The sequence below is a fragment of the Tachypleus tridentatus genome, chromosome 6, assembly GCF_004210375.1.
Source record: "Tachypleus tridentatus isolate NWPU-2018 chromosome 6, ASM421037v1, whole genome shotgun sequence".
NCBI lineage: Eukaryota > Metazoa > Arthropoda > Merostomata > Xiphosura > Limulidae > Tachypleus > Tachypleus tridentatus.
Genome location: NC_134830.1, coordinates 56266834 through 56286529, shown reverse-complemented (window position 1 = coordinate 56286529; position 19696 = coordinate 56266834). Strand labels below are relative to the sequence as shown.

Genomic DNA, 19696 nt, shown 5'->3' with positions numbered 1-19696 from the left:
AAGTAAATAGCTGATGACAACATTTGTTAAAAAAAAATTGTTTTTAAACAAAAAAAAAGATTGCTACAACATACTAATTCTGCAAAATTATAGTTTCTGGACCAAAAAATAGTCAATTATAATTTATAGAAATTAAGTAATTTTTGTCAGTCAGTTTAAACCAATTTCATTATTCCACAAGTTGGCAATGGTGGATTCATATGTATTAAGAGAAAAAGATATTCATATCAAATTTTACTACAGTTAAGTTTACTATGTTGATAAACTGTATTTAACTTTTTAAAACTTCAAAACACAATATAACTATACTTATGAAAGAACAATTCATTTCTTTAAATATTGCTTAACAGATTAACTACAACCAATAACAACTTTCTGAGATAGAAATGTACAAACATTAAGTAATAATCTGTATAATTTCTTTTATTTTGGAATACACCTAACTTTTCTTGCAACTTAATAAATGTAACTGTCATTTTAGCACACACTTCTCTCCACGTTTCTTTACACCTTTCAATTTCAGTGTTAAGAAGACACATTTTCTAAACAATAATTTTTTATTACACTTATTCTATTTGTATTAATCCACATCCTATATACAAGTTAATTTATACACCACATTTGTTTTCTGTTTGATATTGTCTTCTTAATTCAAGCTTAACAACTTTTCTCTGTGCAAGCCACACTTTAGTTAAAAGTACAAGCTTTGAACATATTCCTGAAGAGTTCAAATTGGTGTCTAACTAAAGTAATTGGTAATACAAACTCTTTCAAACTCTTATTTAGGCATGATGCCAACATAAGAAAATATCAAGAAATTAATAATAAAAACATTTTCTGGTTATAAACTTAAGACATTTTTTATTCTGTTAAAGAAAATTATAAATTTTAAAATTTAGAAGTAGGTATGTGGTAATAAAGATGTTTAGATATAAGTTCAGTGATGGTCAAAGATCAGTTCTCCTTCCTCCACTTATGGAGTGCCATTGAAGATGTTTTGGTACTTCTTGGAAGTATAAAGATATGATTGTGTCAATAGATATGTAAATTAAACTTAATTAACATGGGTAAGGTGAATTTATAGTATTGCATGTACAGAATACCTTTAAATCACAGTAAACTATGTACTTATGGAATGATACCTTTAAACCACAGTAAACTATGTACTTATGGTAAAATATCTTTCAACCACAGTAAGCTATGTACATATGGTAACATAATACCTTTCAACCACAGTAAGCTATGTACTTATGGAATGATACCTTTCAACTATGGTAAGCTATGTAGTTATGGTAAAATAGTACTTTAAACCACAGTAAGCTATGTACTTATGGTAACACTCAACACCAACTCAACCATCAGCACAGCTAATCAAACATACTTTGCTTATAAAGATTAGAATGCATTGTTTCACCAGCTAGGCACCCTCACTGTTAACAATATTTTTGAGCCATAGTCCCATTAAAATATCAACAGATTTGGCCAGCTTATGAAATTTACAGTCACACTATTATGCACATGATTTTGAGATATGGACCAATTGCAAGAAGGAAGGTTCATATCAGTGCAGCTGTCTATTAGCACTAATAACCAATTATATAAATGTTATATATTCTGTAAAATCAGAACTCGTGATGAATAAAACTGATAATTACATAACATTTATAAACAGATGTAGTAACATCAGTCAGGTAAGTGGACAAATCCAAAACATCCATATGCCAAGTATGCATTTAGATTTGCAATAGTCATTACTTTTGAGACAGAGGTTAACATTTTCTTAAATTGAAAATGTAATTACAATAATACTTATCTCCCTTCACACTACAACTATTACTTGACTGCCAGGATTCCTTCCTATACTCACCTAAGCATCAGTCTTATTTTTCTCACTTGCTCCAGTATTTTATGCCATACTTAATTACCCTTGGCAATATTTGTCTCATGACACACTGTACTTATGTCAATGTGCCCCTCTATCCTGGTATTGTATTTTAACACCTTGTTAAGATAATGTTATCACTTCAGCTAAAATCCAACATTAAGAAGATGGGGGAGCTAGTGAAGGTATTATATATACAGGAGCCATCTGCCTAGATAATGTGTGTGTCAACAAAGATTGGTACCCTAGCAGGGGAACTGCACTACATCCAGAAAAGGTATGCTCTTCAACCAGAATTTAATTCATGTGCTGTGGGTGGAACTTTATATGTTTTACCACCACTAATAGCCAGACTCTGACTAGCTAACCAAGGTTCCACTACTTGGAGTTGGAATTTTAGATTCATGGTCCTAATATTCCAAGTTGGTAGCTATGGCAATTGGAGAGCAAGATATATCTACATATGTATTTATTATAGAGTGTAGCTATAGAGTGATGTGTCCATAGCCACTAGAATCATAATGAGAAGATACGCAATATCAAAAGGGACAAACCTTCTCCTTAACCTGAAGAAACCCCAAAGGTAACACCTCAACCTGAAGAAACAGAACTTGTATGGTCTGAAATTATGAACACTCATCCTCGCTCCCAAACCATGTGGGCAAGGTAAATTCCACTTACCCCCAGAACTATGAGGAGGGCATGGAACAAGCTGCACTCAACTAAGAAACCAAGGACTGGAACAACTCTGCATTCTGAATTACAAGGAGGCAATGGGCCCTCTTCTATGAACAATATACTGATATTGATAAATGTTGATAAAAAAAAAAAGGGCCACTCTCAATCCAACTGAATAGCTGAGCATCAAATGTGAAAACGTTTTTACAAGTAGGCTCCCACTTAGGCTGGTGCCTCTCACAGAAACATATGGAAAAAAAATCATCCAAGGACTCATGTAGACAACCCCAAACTTCACCCTCTTCTCATAAAGTGGAGGAAATTCACTCTAACTCTGGAAGAAAAGCCACCACCAGTGACTGGAAAATTGGTATGGTAAGGGCTACTTAACTCCACTAGTAGAACCAGGGAGATAATGCATGTTAGGGAGCCCTACAGAACAGTGCTCTGAAAGCAGTGCAATAAGTGAACCAAGTTTCCTAAATTGCTAAAAAACAAACTAAGCCCAATTTATTTCAATCCAATGATTGGCATGGGCAGGCAGGATCTCCTTATGATTTACTCATGATAGTTCATGAGTGGTGATACAGCATAGTACAGTAACACCACTCAGTCAGCCTCCAAGTGGTCTTACAGAACACCTCATTTTTAAGGAGCCTGTTGCAATATGTAAAGTGTATTGAATTTGTGGTTTGATTAGAGCATATCTTTCAGAGTAACACTTGCTGCAGAGTGGGATCCTATGAAACCAAGGTAAAAAGACCCTAAAAGGTAAAGAAGAGACAAGTGTAGCAATGAAAATAAGAGCCCCTCTAGTGAAAGTGGTTAAGATAGCTACATGGGGTATTTGTGAGAGCAACAAAGCCTTCAAAACCCTCATTGGACATAAGAAAGAATAAACTGTCTGATTGATCACAGAAGTTTGTTTTGTTTGTTTGTTTTTTTAATTTTGCGCAAAGCTATACGAGGGCTACCTGCAGTAGCCATCCCTAATATAGCAGTGTAAGACTAGTGGGAAGGTAGCTAGTCATCACCACTCACTGCCAACTCTTGGGCTACTCTTTTACCAATGAATAGTGGGATTGACTGTCATATTATAATGCCCCCATGGCTGAAAGGGCGAGAATGTTTGGTGCGACTAGTATTTGAACCTGTGACCCTCAGATTACGAGTCACACGCCTTAACCCACCTGGCCATGCCGGGCCAATCACAGAAGTAAGAAATTGTGATGAGATGAATCTGTGAGAATAATGTATCCCCTATCATGGGTGATAGTGTTTAAGGAAGAAGAGCCAATCTGGAGACATAAGTAGAATGACAAAGCATCCTATAGACAATCAGTGCAAATCTCTCCACAATGATTGTGAATAATAAAACTAGAGAATCCAAAAAATCGATGTTTATGGTCCTTTTGTCATATAAAGACCACTGAAAGAATCTCGGTGCACTAATCCCAAAACAAGAGGGATTAAAGTGATGCTCACAGAGGAGAGGTGAGTAAAAGTCAGGTTTCCTATTCCATAGCAAGGAGCAGGATGGGAATCTTCTGAGCCAAGCTGAAATATGTGATTAAATAAAAATATCCAGACTAACAACAAAAATAAATATATCAGCTCTGAGGCTGAAGTCTACCTAAATAGTTTCTTAAAGAGGAATCTGGGTGAAATGTTCTAATAACTGATGTCAACAATAACCAGTTTACCATTCAAGGGTGTATGCACAGGACTAGGAAATGGAGGTGACAATAAGAAGTTTAAATGAATTGGCAAAACTCATACAGTGTCAACATTAATCTGAAGGAAAAAATCCTGAACTACATACAATACCTGATCCTTTTGCACAAAAAATTGTAATTGTGGCAGAACACGCCACTATGGTAAATGTTCAGATAGGAGCAAACGACACTAAACTTGGATATTCACAATCCTAGTAAAAAATATCAATTCATATTGAGGAATTAGTCACTTGTGAACTTTGGAGAACTTAGGCATTGATCTACAAGAGAAAAATTGATGACTAGGTCCTAGTCTCCTGTCTTCTTAGGTCCAACAACCAACAGGAACAAAACCCTGAAAGAAATAGCATGACTCTATCTCTCTGCACCCACATCAACAAACCTTTGACAGCCATAGAATTAATTCCCAAAATCCAAGGATGTATGGGAAATGGAAACCCCAACAAAATGGGCAGATAATGGTGTAAAGGTGTGAGCTGAATGAATAACCCTGACTCAGGGATTTGTAGTGCCCATGTATCCATAGTTAAGGTTACCAAATGTTCAGAACTTCTTGGTACTGAGCCCCCACAGAACATGAAAGCATACAATAATCACTGACACTGATGTCAGCACTCCAGCTGAGCAGCAGAACTCCTGGACATGGATAAAATCTATTTTGTGAACCAATGTAATAGGAACTGATGTCAGGGGTTGAGATCCTCAAATGAGCTCGGAGCCAATGAAAAATAACATGTCAATGACAATAGGGATGAATGTACAAGGCAACAATTTAACCAATGTGAATACTAACAATAGTTTCAGCTTATTATTAATGAAAATGGTAACCCTGAAAATCTTCCAACAAAGTTTATTGTTATGAAAACAACATGTTGGATGTCAGAGTTGTAAGTCCACAGACTTACCACTGTTCCACCAGGAAACATTCAACTCATCTTGAATCAAGAAATAAGGATACAAAACAGTGTTGAATCACAAAATAAAACTGTGGAGGATAAGGCATAGATTTCCTAATTTCCTGAGACTACTGAGTAAATACATAGTATATAAAGTTTTCAATTTTTACCACTTACTTTGGCATAGCTTGGAAACTTTCTTCTTCTATATCAAATAACATACACAAATTAATTTTAAATTCATCTGTTGTTTTAAACTAGGCCCATTCAGCTGAACTTTCATATGATGGTTGTTTCGACTTAATGACTATTTTCATGTCAATAACTACAAGTTGTATAATTTGTAAAAGATTGATTTAAGTCTTTCTATAAAGCTTTTAGAATATATAATACAAGTACAAAACTATAAAACTTAACTGCTCAAGCATTCCATTGTTATTCAAAGGCAAAATCAGGGATTTCTACTGTATCACTTACTTAAGTAATAAGTATAAAGTTAAAAAATGGGCAAAACAATAGTTGCTTGCAACCTTTAAAATCTAAACACATTTTCTGCAAATAAGTAATTTATTGGTAAATGTATTTATCAACTATAAACCATTAGATCTCCAACAGTAGGATAACCTTGATGTATCAGAACAATTTTGGTTTGACACAATATAAAAACTCAAAACACCCAACTAACTCACCTTCCATCCATATCTAGTCCTACATAATCCTTTCTTTCAAAAGGAGCCATTAACAGTGTAAGTTTGTCCTGTTTTTCAAAGGAACGATCTAACCGTTTGGATTCCACAACGTAAAACAGGGAGGAAATAAATTCAGTTAAATCTTCTTCAAGATAGTCACAATCATCTATGGAATTGTATAAAATGCAGTGGGTGCCTTTGGACTTGAGTGTAGGAGGAACAATGAGTTTTCTTGACCCTAATGAAGAGGACATATTGGTAAAATCAACAAAAGCACTGAAACCTCCAAAAGGACTCTCTCCTGAACTTGGTGTGCTTACTTCACTACTTGGACTAATATCTCTTTGGCAGCTATCAACAGTAAATGTTGAGCTTCCCATCTGATGATCAGTATTCTCTTCATCTTCAGAAGAATGATGAGTTTCTGAGAGTATGCTTAAAGGATCTTTGCTTGAGATACGAGTTGAATCAGAATTAGCAAGGGAACAAGGTTGATCAAAGACTCCACTATCTTTATCATCTGCATTTTCTCCAATTTTTGGAATTGGCTCTAATCCTGTTCCAAAGAGTTTTTCAGGGCTTTCCTCCATGCTTGATAAAAGTTGGCCATCTTGATCAGGTTTGAGATGAACAGAAACTGGAGAATTCTGGTCATCTTGAGAAAACTTTTCTGAGCTTGCACTGTGGCTAGAGGAGGGTGACAAAGAGCCTGATGGAATACCAAACACCAGGCATCTGGAATCTAATACTGTTATATCATACTTTTCCCTCAGCAAGTTGTGATATTTACATAATTCTTCCAACTCTGACTGATTTCCACATTTACCTGAAAATATTTTACTCTTGTATAAACACAATAAGATACATAGCATCAAAAAAGTGATACAATAATGAGATTGAGCTACATTAATTACATTATCATAAGATTTACTTTCATAATACATAGTACCTGATGCTATATCATGCAAACAAGATTAACAATAATTTTATCCATTACATACAACTTTTAAGGATTATACAAACTTATCTGAATAACTCAAGTTACATAATAAATTTTGTATAAACAGTTCTGAATTTTAAATTCTACAACAGAACCCATAACTGGCAAATTAACATGGACTGTATGATAGCCAAAAAATTTTAACAAATAAGAAACATTAAAATTAAATTAAGCCAGAAGCTAGATATCAATAGATAAAACTACCTTTTTCTTTTAATAAAAAAACAAAGAGAAAACTATACCTCAAACATTCACTTCACATATGATCTACCACTAGTCTATTACATCTCCCTTGCAATTTGTGGGATTTCAAAACAAAAATCTGACAGAATATTCAAAATGTAAATTGTAATAGTTTTCTTTGCACTGGTATTTTAGCAGTTCTTGATAGTTTATGAAGGTAGTGAACAGCTTCACAGCCATACTTAGACTCAGTTAAAATTGAAGTACCACTTTGACAGGAAGAAATTCCAATGTGCATATTTTGAATCATCTACATAAGGAGTAACAAATCACAGTGTAAATGGGTAAAAATCCCTCCTGTGATGCAAATATTATTATTATTTACATTTGGAGAATAATAATTTTTTGTCCTAAAAGATATGATTATTTATTGTTAGATGGAATTCAAAAATAAAGAGGAACCCTGGGTGTCCACGGGATGCATTAGATGGAGATAGGGGCAATGTTGTGGACATTTCTCAAATAAAAAAATGCAGTATAACTTCATACCAATGGAAAAATCTGGATATTATTTTACTAGACATGAAGTTTTATGACCCTTGCAAACTTTTGTAACATTGATGCGATGTTGAAAAGCTGAGATAACATGTTTAACACATAGCCAAAAGCATGACAGTTGTTTCAGAATTATATAAATCTGAAAACTGCTCCACTCACTATCACTATTGCCACTACTGTCACAATCTTCAATGTCATTAAAAACTATTTCCTTCATGATATTTGGCAAACTAGATGTCACCCACTTTAGCTGAACATCATTTGTCCAGTCAGGTAACTTCTGTGTTAAAACTGTTGACATCTCTTGATTGCCATATTTCTTCAGAAAGTTTGCACAAAGTGTTTCTAGATAGCAGGATGCTTTGCACGATGACAATAGAGACATATCATTGATCTTCTGCTGGCCAAACTTTCTATTAAACATCTTGTATTTTGCTGTATTCACCATTTTTCTTTTCTGTTGATGCATGTATGAAACGTACTCCTCAGTATCTGTATACAAGTAGACTTGAACTCACAATGAACCTAGGTTATAGCACATTAAGATCTTTGACTTCTTCTCCAACAGTTTCCAATACTGCTTACTTTTTAGAAAAAAGCTAAACTACCTACCTGTCAAAGCATGAAACCTGATCAGTTTTTTTCTTGCACTGGAGTTAGAACAACATCCCCTTAAAAGGGAGAAAAGATTTAGACCAATATTTTTGTCCTTTCAAACTGTAATAACTTCTCATGTTACCCCACAAATAAGATCAATACAGTATGATCTGACTACCAGCTTTACCTTCTTTTGATTGGAATGATCGGGTGACTTTAATAGATTTTAAGATTTTTCACTACATTCAGCAAATCACTCTCTCGCTATTTTACCTAATTGTTTATAGAGGGGGTGTGCAGGCAAGATCATGTAATGATTCAACAAACTTTAATATACTTGTATCCACAATGGTACTTAACAGTTAAGTGTATTATAATATCTCAAAATTTGTTTTAAGGTGATTGCTTCACTCAACTGATTTGCATTAATAACAAATTAGAGAATCTTTCCATCAATGGTTAAAAATTTCATGTCATTGTCAAAACAACTTATCTTTTAATACATTTCTGTATCTAGCACTCCTGGTATCTCTGTCACCACAGATTTCACACACCTTAGAAAACGATTACAGCTTGGTTCAATTCAATTACACTTCCTTAAACAAAAAACCATATCTACTGTGAGGAAGTTTCCTTCATTTACTGCACCTGCACAACCAATGTACCCATGATGTGCTTTTGTGTGGAACTTGTAACAAAAGTCAAAATCATGAAAGTTTAATAAAAGACATTATTTTCCTATTCTGCCACATCTTCTATTGTTTCTTTACCATTTTTTGTTCCTAAAGACAATAGGAGGTCTCTCTCACACACATTTGTAATATAAATCAAACTTTGAGAAATAGCAGTCTACTGTCATTCAGCTAATCTCTCAATCATCTCAGTTTGTTTGTACATTTGTTTTCTTATGGCTAGATTAAAAAATAAAAAGGAAGAAATTTTTGTAACTTGAAGTCACACGTACAAAAGATTTATTTAAATGAACTTTAGTTAATACTGCAGTAAAAACTCACAAGTAAAGTTTTCTCACCCAATTGTTCCCTTAGTCACATAGCTTCAACTGTTTTCTCATTTAATAGTACAATGGTGCTGCATATCACCAGTAACAAAAAATTTTGTCCTAAGATTGTTGGGATGAAAGATTATAAACTAGAGAGCATGTGGAATGAGAGGAAAATTTGCATTACCCATTTCTACATTCCAACACCTAATGTATATATGCATCTATCAACCCTGCAAGTGCAGTGTACGAAAAGTGTAACGCAGGAATGTATAATCCACATTTTCATCCCACCCAAAGTTGCTCTCCAGTTTTTTATCTTTTCTCATCCTTAATCCAAACAATTTTAGAATATAAATTTTATTACTAGTTTCTGTACTTTTTACAAGTCAAAGACTTTGGCTTCCAGTGCAGTTGTAACCTCTACGTGGAAGATGCTATTTCACCAACTTTTCAAATCAATCCTAGAGAAAGCCATAAAACAATCTAAAGATTTTACTTTTTAAAGCAAGGTAAGTCATGACCAGGATACTGTGTTGTGTGGTAAGGAGAATGCAGTAGATTATCTTCCATATAAAGCAAATAATGGCTTACTGATCAGAAACTATTATTAGTAACATGGGCTATAACGTAGTAGTAAAACCATTATTAGTAACATGGGCTATAACGTAGTAGTAAAACCATTATTAGTAACATGGGCTATAACGTAGTAGTAAAATGTTTTCATGTGCAGGCTCATCATAAACACACTGTGGTTTACAAGTTACAGTTCATGGGGAAAAAAAGAAAATTATAATCAGTGATGTCGAGAAACCCACTTGTTGAGAAATAAATATGCAAAAACAGCTCGTTTGGGTTGAGAAACTATTTTACATAGAAGAGCGAACAACGTTTCGACCTTCTTCGGTCATCGTCAGGTTCACAAAGAAAGAGGTAACTGACCGGAAGCTGACCACATGTTTGAAAGGGGTTGTGTAACTGAGTGTAGGAATGTAGAGAGCGGTATTAGATGTTTGAATATACAATTTTATTTTATTTTATTATATTAATATAGGTATAAAGGCGTCCCTTTATATTAGTTAATGTTGGGTTTAAGTTGTTGTATAAGTAAGGCTTCTTTAATTTTGCATTTGTTTATGTTTGTTTCTTTATTTAGTATTTGAGTGTTTTCTATGGTTATGTTGTGTTTATTTGACTTGCAGTGTTCGAAAACCGTGTGAAGGTGACTTTTATGTTCTTTGAATCTGGTTTCCATTTTCTACTTGTTTCTCAACATAGAAGTCGTGGCAGTTATCACATTGTATTTTGTAAATAATGTTGGTGTGGTGTTTGTCAGTGTAGTTTTTACATAGTATAGACCTCAGTTTTGTGCCGGGTTTTTGAATAAATTTGGTATTAACTGGAATGTCATATTTTACTAGTTTTTGCCAAATGTTGGTTATTTGTTTGCTGATGTCAGGAATATATGGTATACAGCAGTATATGGTTTTGTGATTTTTTGATTCGTGAGATATATTTACTTTAGTTGGTTGATTTTGCTTTCTGTCTAGGTGGGTGCGTATAATGTTTTCTACAGTTTGTGGAGGAAACTTATTGATGTTGATGAAGTATTGTTTTATTTTGTCTAATTCATCGTTAATTTTATCTGGTGAGCATAGTTTTATGGCTGTGTTTATTTGGTTTCTTAGTATGTTGAGTTTTTGTTTTGTTTCATGTGCTGAGTCCCAAGGAATGTATAGTCCAGTATGGGTGATTTTTCGGTGGATTTCTGTTTTGAAATGTTTAAAAACATGTTTAGAAGACCTAGCCAGGAGACTTGTGATACTTTCTACAGAGAACAAAAACAAGGAAACAACCAAAAACAATCAACAGAAAGACGACAACTTAGATAATTTTAGTGACATCCAACAGCCAAACTTCCCAGGTAAAATTACAAATTTATATTTTCCAGAAACACCTAAACACAACATCTTAAACGATTTTTTCAAAGAATTTTCTCACAAAACCAACATAATTTCACAAAACAGAAAACTAAAAAACAACCTTACAAAAAGAGACATTAATTCCATTAAAAACCTACAACAAGACAAAAACATAAAAATTCTAAAAGCAGATAAAGGTAACGCTTATAGTCATAATGAACACGAATGAATACATCCAAAAAATGAATAACATCCCATCAGACACGAACAAATTTAAACCAATACACACAAATCCAACAAAGACACACGAGATGCAACTGAACAAATTGCTACTACAAATGAAAAAAGCCAACACAATTTCACAAACACTTTATTCCTACCTCACGTAAAACCGACTCACGACACCGCAAGTATACGGCATCCCGAAACCTCATAAACCAGATTGTCCATTACGACCAATAATGTCCACATATGAATCGTTTAATTACAATCTTGGTAAATACATAACATGGGCATTCTCCAAATATGTAACATCAGCCAGCTCATTCATCAAAGACTCTTTTAATTTCAAGTCTAATCTAAATCAACTTAATCATAAAGCCTTAATGGCCAGTTTCGATGTTATATCTTTCTTCACAGAAGTTCCAACCACTGAAGCCTGCAAGATAGCCTTAGAACTCTATATCCGAGACCCTAACCCAACCATAGAAATTCCCAGTAACCAGTTAGCAACCCTAATAGAATTCACCACGATAAAGACAAACTTCATGTTCAACAACCAAAACTATATACAAACAAATGGCCTAAGCATGGGCAACCAGTATCACCAGTTCTAGCCAATATTTTTATGACACAAGTTGAAACACAAGCAATTAACACAGCATTACATCCACCACTATACTGGTACAGATATGTAGATGACACGGTTGTGGGATTCAAATCTACAGAACACATACTTAATTTTTTCAATCACATTAACTCTATACATCCCAACATTAACTTCACATGTGAACAGGAAGAAAGCAATCAAATATCATTTCTTAACCTCAAAATTACAAGAACCGACACACAATTCAAAACAGAAATCCACCGAAAAATCACCCATACTGGACTATACATTCCTTGGGACTCAGCACATGAAACAAAACAAAAACTCAACATACTAAGAAACCAAATAAACACAGCCATAAAACTATGCTCACCAGATAAAATTAACAATGAATTAGACAAAATAAAACAATACTTCATCAACATCAATAAGTTTCCTCCACAAACCGTAGAAAACATTATACGCACCCACATAGACAGAAAGCAAAATCAACCAACTAAAGTAAATATATCTTACAAATCAAAAAATCACAAAACCATATACTGCTGTATACCATATATTCCTGACATCAGCAAACAAATAACCAACATTTGGCAAAAACTAGTAACAAAATATGACATTCCAGTTAATACCAAATTTATTCAAAAACCAGGCACAAAACTGAGGTCTATACTATGTAAAAACTACACTGACAAACACCACACCAACATTATTTACAAAATACAATGTGATAACTGCCACGACTTCTATGTTGGAGAAACAAGTTGAAAAATGGAAACCAGATTCAAAGAACATAAAAAGTCACCTTCACACGTTTTCGAACACTGCAAGTCAAATAAACACAACATAACCATAGAAAACACTCAAATACTAAATAAAGAAACAAACATAAACAAATGCAAAATTAAAGAAGCCTTACTTATACAACAACTTAAACCCAAAATAAACCAATATAAAGGAACGCCTTTATACCTATATTAATATAATAAAATAAAATTGTATATTCAAACATCTAATACCGCCCTCTACATTCCGACACTCAGTTACACAACCCCTTTCAAACATGTGGTCAGCTTCCGGTCAGTTACCTCTTTCTTTGTGAACCTGACGATGACCGAAGAAGGTCGAAACGTTGTTCGCTCTTCTATGTAAAAGAAAATTATGTTTCAGTGGCTATTTTCTAGATGTTGAGTAAGATTATCCAAACTTTAATATCGTTGTTTTTCTTGATTAGTGGAGGACTTTCCCTCTCTATCCCTTTAGCTGGATTTCTGCCAATGTCCTGGCATATGTGGTGCCATACAAAATGTACAGGCTGACATTTTTTAACATACCTATCCCTATATAGGTGTTACTACCATGTTCCCTGATATTTGAATTGTACTGGACTTTGGTAGAAATAGTTATTTCAACCTACAGTTGTATTTAAGATGGAAATTACATCTTATATCTCAGCTTCATAAATTATTCATTGCTACTAAAGAGGATCTCCTATTAAACAGATAAAATTATATATACATTCTATGATGATTACTGGTACTTACAATCTATATCAAGAATGATATGTTCAAGACTACAAATAGTTTTTTAAATCTATTCTGAAAACATCCTGCTGATTTTGAAAGGAAGATGAAATATAGTGATATCTCAGCAAATAGAAAAAAACAGGAGGTTCTTATTTTATATTCTGTCTTGTCAATATTGGAAATCTTAATTTCTACTTTATGAAAAGCAATATACTTTGTATTTTGATATCTCAAACATCTAATTTAAACCAAAGCTGAATTCAACATACCAAATGACACACAAAAACCAACATTCTGGAATTTTGTTTTAATATTTACTTTTAAATTAATAAATTAACTAGTGTATAAAACTGACATTTGAATCATAATATACAATTTGCTACCAAAGTTACTGACATACAGTCATAAAATAGTAGTTCAATAAAATTTTGAATGCAAGTCTACAAACATAATGACATGCCCTTTGACCCCAACCATAGAAGAACCCATAGCAATAAGATTAAAGGAAAGAAAGCATCTATAGAAATATTTTATTCATTTGAATTATCACAGAAAATGTCGAGATGCTCCTTTGCAGTTTCGTGTTGTTGTTTTTTTTGTCAATGACTGCTCCCATTGGTTAGCTGATGGGTTAGAAAGTCAAAAAAAAGATTTTACAGGGAAAATTACTTCAGCAGGCATAGTTTCCAGTATTTTATCAATTAAGAGTAATTTTTTTTCCCATATTCACATATAAACAGAAGTCACCAAAGAAGCCACTTACCTAGACATAGCAGTCCTAAAACTTTTCGATGGGTTTGGAAGTCTCCCCATTCGTTGCTTTCTACGGAGTAGTGTTTTTTATATCTAACCCACACTACTCTTTGTCCTCCAGCTGCCTGTGAATCTGGCACTTTAACATATTGAAGACGTGAGATTCTGTCAAACACTTTATTGAAATTTTTAGAGCTCATATGCAAACCTACAGATGATAAACACACCACATTAATAATCAACATACAACTTTAAAAACAATAAAATATCATAGCTTCACATGCATATAAGCACTAACTACCACAAGGTACAATTAAGAACTGCATGATTTCACACCAATTTGATAATCCAAAACAAGTATTTTGTTCAAGATCAGTAACTGACAGACCAACTTCATGCATTAACTTAACTTACCAATCCAAACAAACTGGATAAACTTCTATGCATATTTATTGTACAGAAAATACACAACATATTACTTTTATTATAAATGTTGTCTAAAGACTTTTAATACACACAAATACAACAGACTAAATCAGTAAACCAGACTGATGTACTGCACTAATCTAGAAGGCAGTAGAAATTAAGAAATATTAATTATGCTTATTAGCTGTTAGAAAGAAATATTTAACTTAGCTATACAAATGACATGCTTAAGGTATATTATTCTGGATCAAATAAGTTTAAATGTTTTTCTGTTTTGTTTTTTTACATACATTTGAAGATACCACAAGTTGTGATTTACTTTAAATTTTATGACTATAACATTTCATTAAGATTTGGAACTACTCACTCCCTGCAGTTATACTGGTTTTAACAGTTGCTTTTTTACCGACATTTATGTTGTTGGTCATTTAACTACTAAAACCTGACACAATAAAAATACATTTTTAATTATATCACCATATGAAATTTCCAAAAATACCACACTTAACAAAATAAATTTACATAATCATAAAAAGTGCAAAAATCTTAAAAACATAGCTTTTATAAAAAAAATTATTCATTACTTTCACATTAAAGTATCTAAAAATATATACACCTTAAGTTAATAACCTTTATACCCAATTATACAAGAAAAACATTCAAGTATAGAGACAATTTTGGAGAAAAAAATGCAGATTTTTAAATTTGAACTGCAAGTAATAACTAATTATCATAAAAATAAAAAATTACCTTGAAAACTATATGTAAATATTATAAATGAAAAATGATAAAATACAAAAAGGTTGCTTTGAAACCAAAACAAATGTATATTTCTTCCCAACTTTAAAAAAAATAAACATTATGAAGTCATGATAATCACATTTCATGTCTTTTAATTTTCCTTCCTTACCTTTGTATTTTACTAGAATAAGTAGAGTACGATGGTCTTCCACCCTTTGATTATAATCTGGCCCAGTCATTTTTAGTTGTGAAATTTATCTATTATGTCTGAGCATTAAATCTTTTGTTTTAAAAACTGAATTCATTCTAGAATGGAAAAGAATAAATCCTGTGAACAAAATAAGTAAAATTTCAATCATACAATAAATTAATAACAAAAGGCCAATATAAAAATACTTAAAAATGATAAACATAAAATTAACACATGTGCCACACAGGTTAACTACAAATATTTTCATTTTTAGAATCAAAATAATTTTAAACTATGAAATATTAAAAGCTTTTCCTTCTTCAGTTACTTTATTGCTGTTAACACTGATGTGACTTTAGGTCTTGCACATCCTTAATACAATGCAAAATGTATATAAACTTACCCAGAATTCTTCACTCTTACTTTTTACATGACTTATTGCACATGTATCAGAACAATGTCCATAAGTATTGCCCTCCCACCATAACCAGGTTTCTTTATAACGATAATAAAATTATTCCTCCCAGTTGTGGAGATGTAGGTGGAAAAGTATTTCAGAAGCACTTGATTTAAATCCATTTAAGTTGTAATAATACAATATTAAAATAAAGTATATTCTCTATGAAATACAAAAAATCAGAATATCCACAATGAGATGGAGTTGGGAATTGCAATGTGACAAGAGGAGTACTGCTGCCTCTACAGAATTTTAGGCAACAATAAATAAATTATGATGTCAACCAGGGTTTCAGTACAATTTAGAACAAGAGAAAAGAGCAAAATTTAAAGGAGAATCACCACAATTAGAGAAGCCTCACACTGGATTGGACGAAAGACAAAATACTAAGAAAGATAACTCACATGTGACTCCTCACCCTAAACATCTGTTAATAACATTTATATAAATGGAACTGGTAAATAATAATAAAACTCATGGAATTGTGCATATTCTTGGAAGCTGCCATAAGAGGGGACAGAGCAATTAATTAGGAACAAAATGTCCAGTACCTGTTGTGGAAAATACTTGAAAGAGGATATCAGTAATAACTAATGACTAGATGTGATTCTTGAGCTAATGTCCCATTTGTCCTACTCTAAAAATGTTGGCTGAATCAGTAGACAACAAGAAAGAATCAAGAAGTCTTGCACAATCCCAAGGATGGGTTGACAATTAAAAGAATTGTTCAAGGATGATAGCAAAGAGGATTAAAGACAAACATGCAAGTTTGGAACTATTAGACATCAGCTTGTAAATAGGCATCATCAGCCACCAGATAGCATCTTCTGTGCATTTCCAGAGAACATCATCCTGTTATAGAGCTCTTATGTAGAGGATGAAAGTTTGTCTATGAAAAATCCAGAATTATGTGCTACATGCAAGTCTTAAACTGAATAAATCAAAGTGTCCATACAGAAAATCTCATATTAAAAGGAGATATCTTGATGGCTTCTTTTATTATTGTTGATGTTACCATTCTTTTATCAACCAATAACTTTTAAATCTTATGCACATCTGGAGTTGTTAACATAAATATTGGGTGCTATAGAAACACTATGGTTTTCATATACATTACAAGCATAAGCTCAAATAGTAAATAATCAGACAATAGAGAATAACTCACCAGTTAGGTATCCTCCCTGTCTTGAATTATCACAACCTGAAGCAAATGGGATCTGAGAACTAAAGGAATAGCAAGATGGTATAAATAAATATTAAAGAATGTATTTCAGTTTGTTCACATGCTAACCTGCCTCAACTCTCTATGGGCACCTGTGACTATGATGACACAGACATTATCCAAATGGAATATCTTCAGGGTTCAAAATATTGAGATCACTAAAGAAAAGAGACTCTTAACAGGTCTTTGAACAATAAGAACAAGAGTGGTGGTTTGTGAGGCACCTAAAATTGCCATATAACGGAGTTCTGTAACCAGCTATGAAAGAAATAAGCCATAAATATGAAACTAAAATATGAAAGAAAACAACATTTTTAAAAGTTAGAGATAAACAAGAAACATCATGATAATTGCATCAACTCCTGAAAGTAGCATAGCAGTACTGATAAATCATTATGGAAAAACATTGGCAAGAGTGAGCTAACAGATGAGCCACTCTAGAAGATAATTTGACTTCTTAAACAAGGTATCTACCAATAACCAGACATGTAAATATCACATATTAGTTTGAATAAAAAATGTTTGAGGTTGCCAAAGATGTTCCTGAGGTGATAATGTGGCTGGTTCCTTGTGAGAAAACTGATGTAACAGAAGAAACCATGGTTGAGTTAGCCAGAGTAGAACAATGACAAGAACCTCACACCTCAGTTATCTTGCTAAGCACTCAAAAAACAAAAGTGAGAAAGAGGTTAACCATAAAAAAAACAGGTTTTTCAAAAACCAAAATCAGCCACAATTAGAAAACACACTTCTAGAGCAAAAGCCACTGAGGTGGAAAAAGATGGTTGACCACTGTTGCAAAAGCACTAATCATCAGATGACCCATACATTCACACAGCTACTAAAAAACAAAAGGATGGAGCGTCAATTTTACAAGGAAAAGATGGCAATCACAAGATAGGATTGTCAAAACAGCAAAGGAAAAAAAATCAGCAAAATATGTTTACAAATATGAGTATTACCTTACCCCAATGATGTCTCTCAACTGCTGAGAAGGTATGTGAAAAAAATGAAGGTTTAAAGGAGATTCCCTTGATGTAAGCTCTAGAATCAACTAAAACTGAAGACACAAAAACAACTGTGTCACATGTCCCCAAAACAAAGTTTCTTTGGTTGTTATTACACAAGATACCAAAGCTTATAATGCCAAACTGTCCTTGAAATATATTGATCACCCAAAAGGTGTCAGTAGCTGGGTAGTCATATGAATATGTAGAAAATTAAATAGACAAAAAGGATAATGTTAAACTAATTGTCTGGGCAAAAGTCACTGCCAAACATATGAAGATGACCATCTTAACTAGAATACTTGACAGAAAGTGTACAAAGCCAAAGATAACAGTTAACATCATGTTTTTCATTTGAAAATGAAGATCACAAACACAAGTCAAAACAGGTCTCCAAACTACAATTTCTTCAGAACCACATGGAAGCAGAAGTAAACTACTTTAGTAATATTATAAATGTTTTCAACTTATCCATCATGAAAGAGATTAAGACTTCCTGATTCATAAATTATGAACCACTAGACTGAAAGGAAAAGAAAGAGAGAAAATATGAGGACAACCAAACTGAGGTACAATAGATAATAATCAAAAATGAGATATTCAGAGATGATTATGGTGAACTGATATGGTTCAATACTCAACTGAAAAATGCTCAGACTATACTTTGAAGTATTTAGCCGACTGGTCACACAATAAGAAATGATGTGCAATGACTTTTGTGGCAAACAATGACTCAATACATAGTTGGGCTTTGTGGTTAAGTCACTAAACTTACTATCTGTAGATTACACGTTCAAATTCTTTTCCACAAAAATCAATCTCTCTCATAATTTCCCAATTTTTCTATGATCAAGTTTGTTTCTTTAACTAAATAATATTCAAAAGTTCTGTCAAACCTTTACTGGAGAAGTAATGTTGGCTACAAATTCCAAACTTACCATGTGAATCTACATGCCATGTAGCAAGCATACAGAAAAACGTACAACTCTGTTGTACATAAATAAATCAGATATATCAAAAAAGCATTTGTGCTCAAGATATCTGTGAATTGATGATATGTTTGATTCAGAGTAAAAATAAAGTTCATGTCAAGAATAAAAAAATACTTTTGTCCCTCATACAATTTGCACATTGGATAGCCCCTAAAACCTCTGAAATGAACATCTGCAGTTGTTTTCAGTTTCCTTGTATATTTTATATGGTATTCACTTTTTTCTACAATGCATTGTTATTATGTCAGCAGCATATTGTAAAATTAATGACTGATATCAAATACATAATACCATGTTGAATGGCCCTCTGTAAAAGGTTGTGGCACACACACTTTGACCCCCTCCATCCACATAAGGTTAGTTATTTCTTACACTTAGGCACCTTTTTCATACAATTACTAATTTAGAAGTA

The 19696-nt window shown here is 33.0% G+C and overlaps 1 protein-coding gene across 1 annotated transcript in view; it reads right to left on the bottom strand.

The window, feature by feature from the left end:
- Nucleotides 1–19696, bottom strand: part of brun (trafficking protein particle complex subunit brun) — a 69785-nt gene that overhangs the window by 48842 nt on the left and 1247 nt on the right. Inside the window, 3 exon segments of the mRNA XM_076504910.1 lie at nucleotides 5882–6707; nucleotides 14260–14457; nucleotides 15586–15744. Of these exon segments, the coding sequence (XP_076361025.1) occupies nucleotides 5882–6707; nucleotides 14260–14457; nucleotides 15586–15655 (1094 nt within the window). The 5' untranslated portion in view covers nucleotides 15656–15744.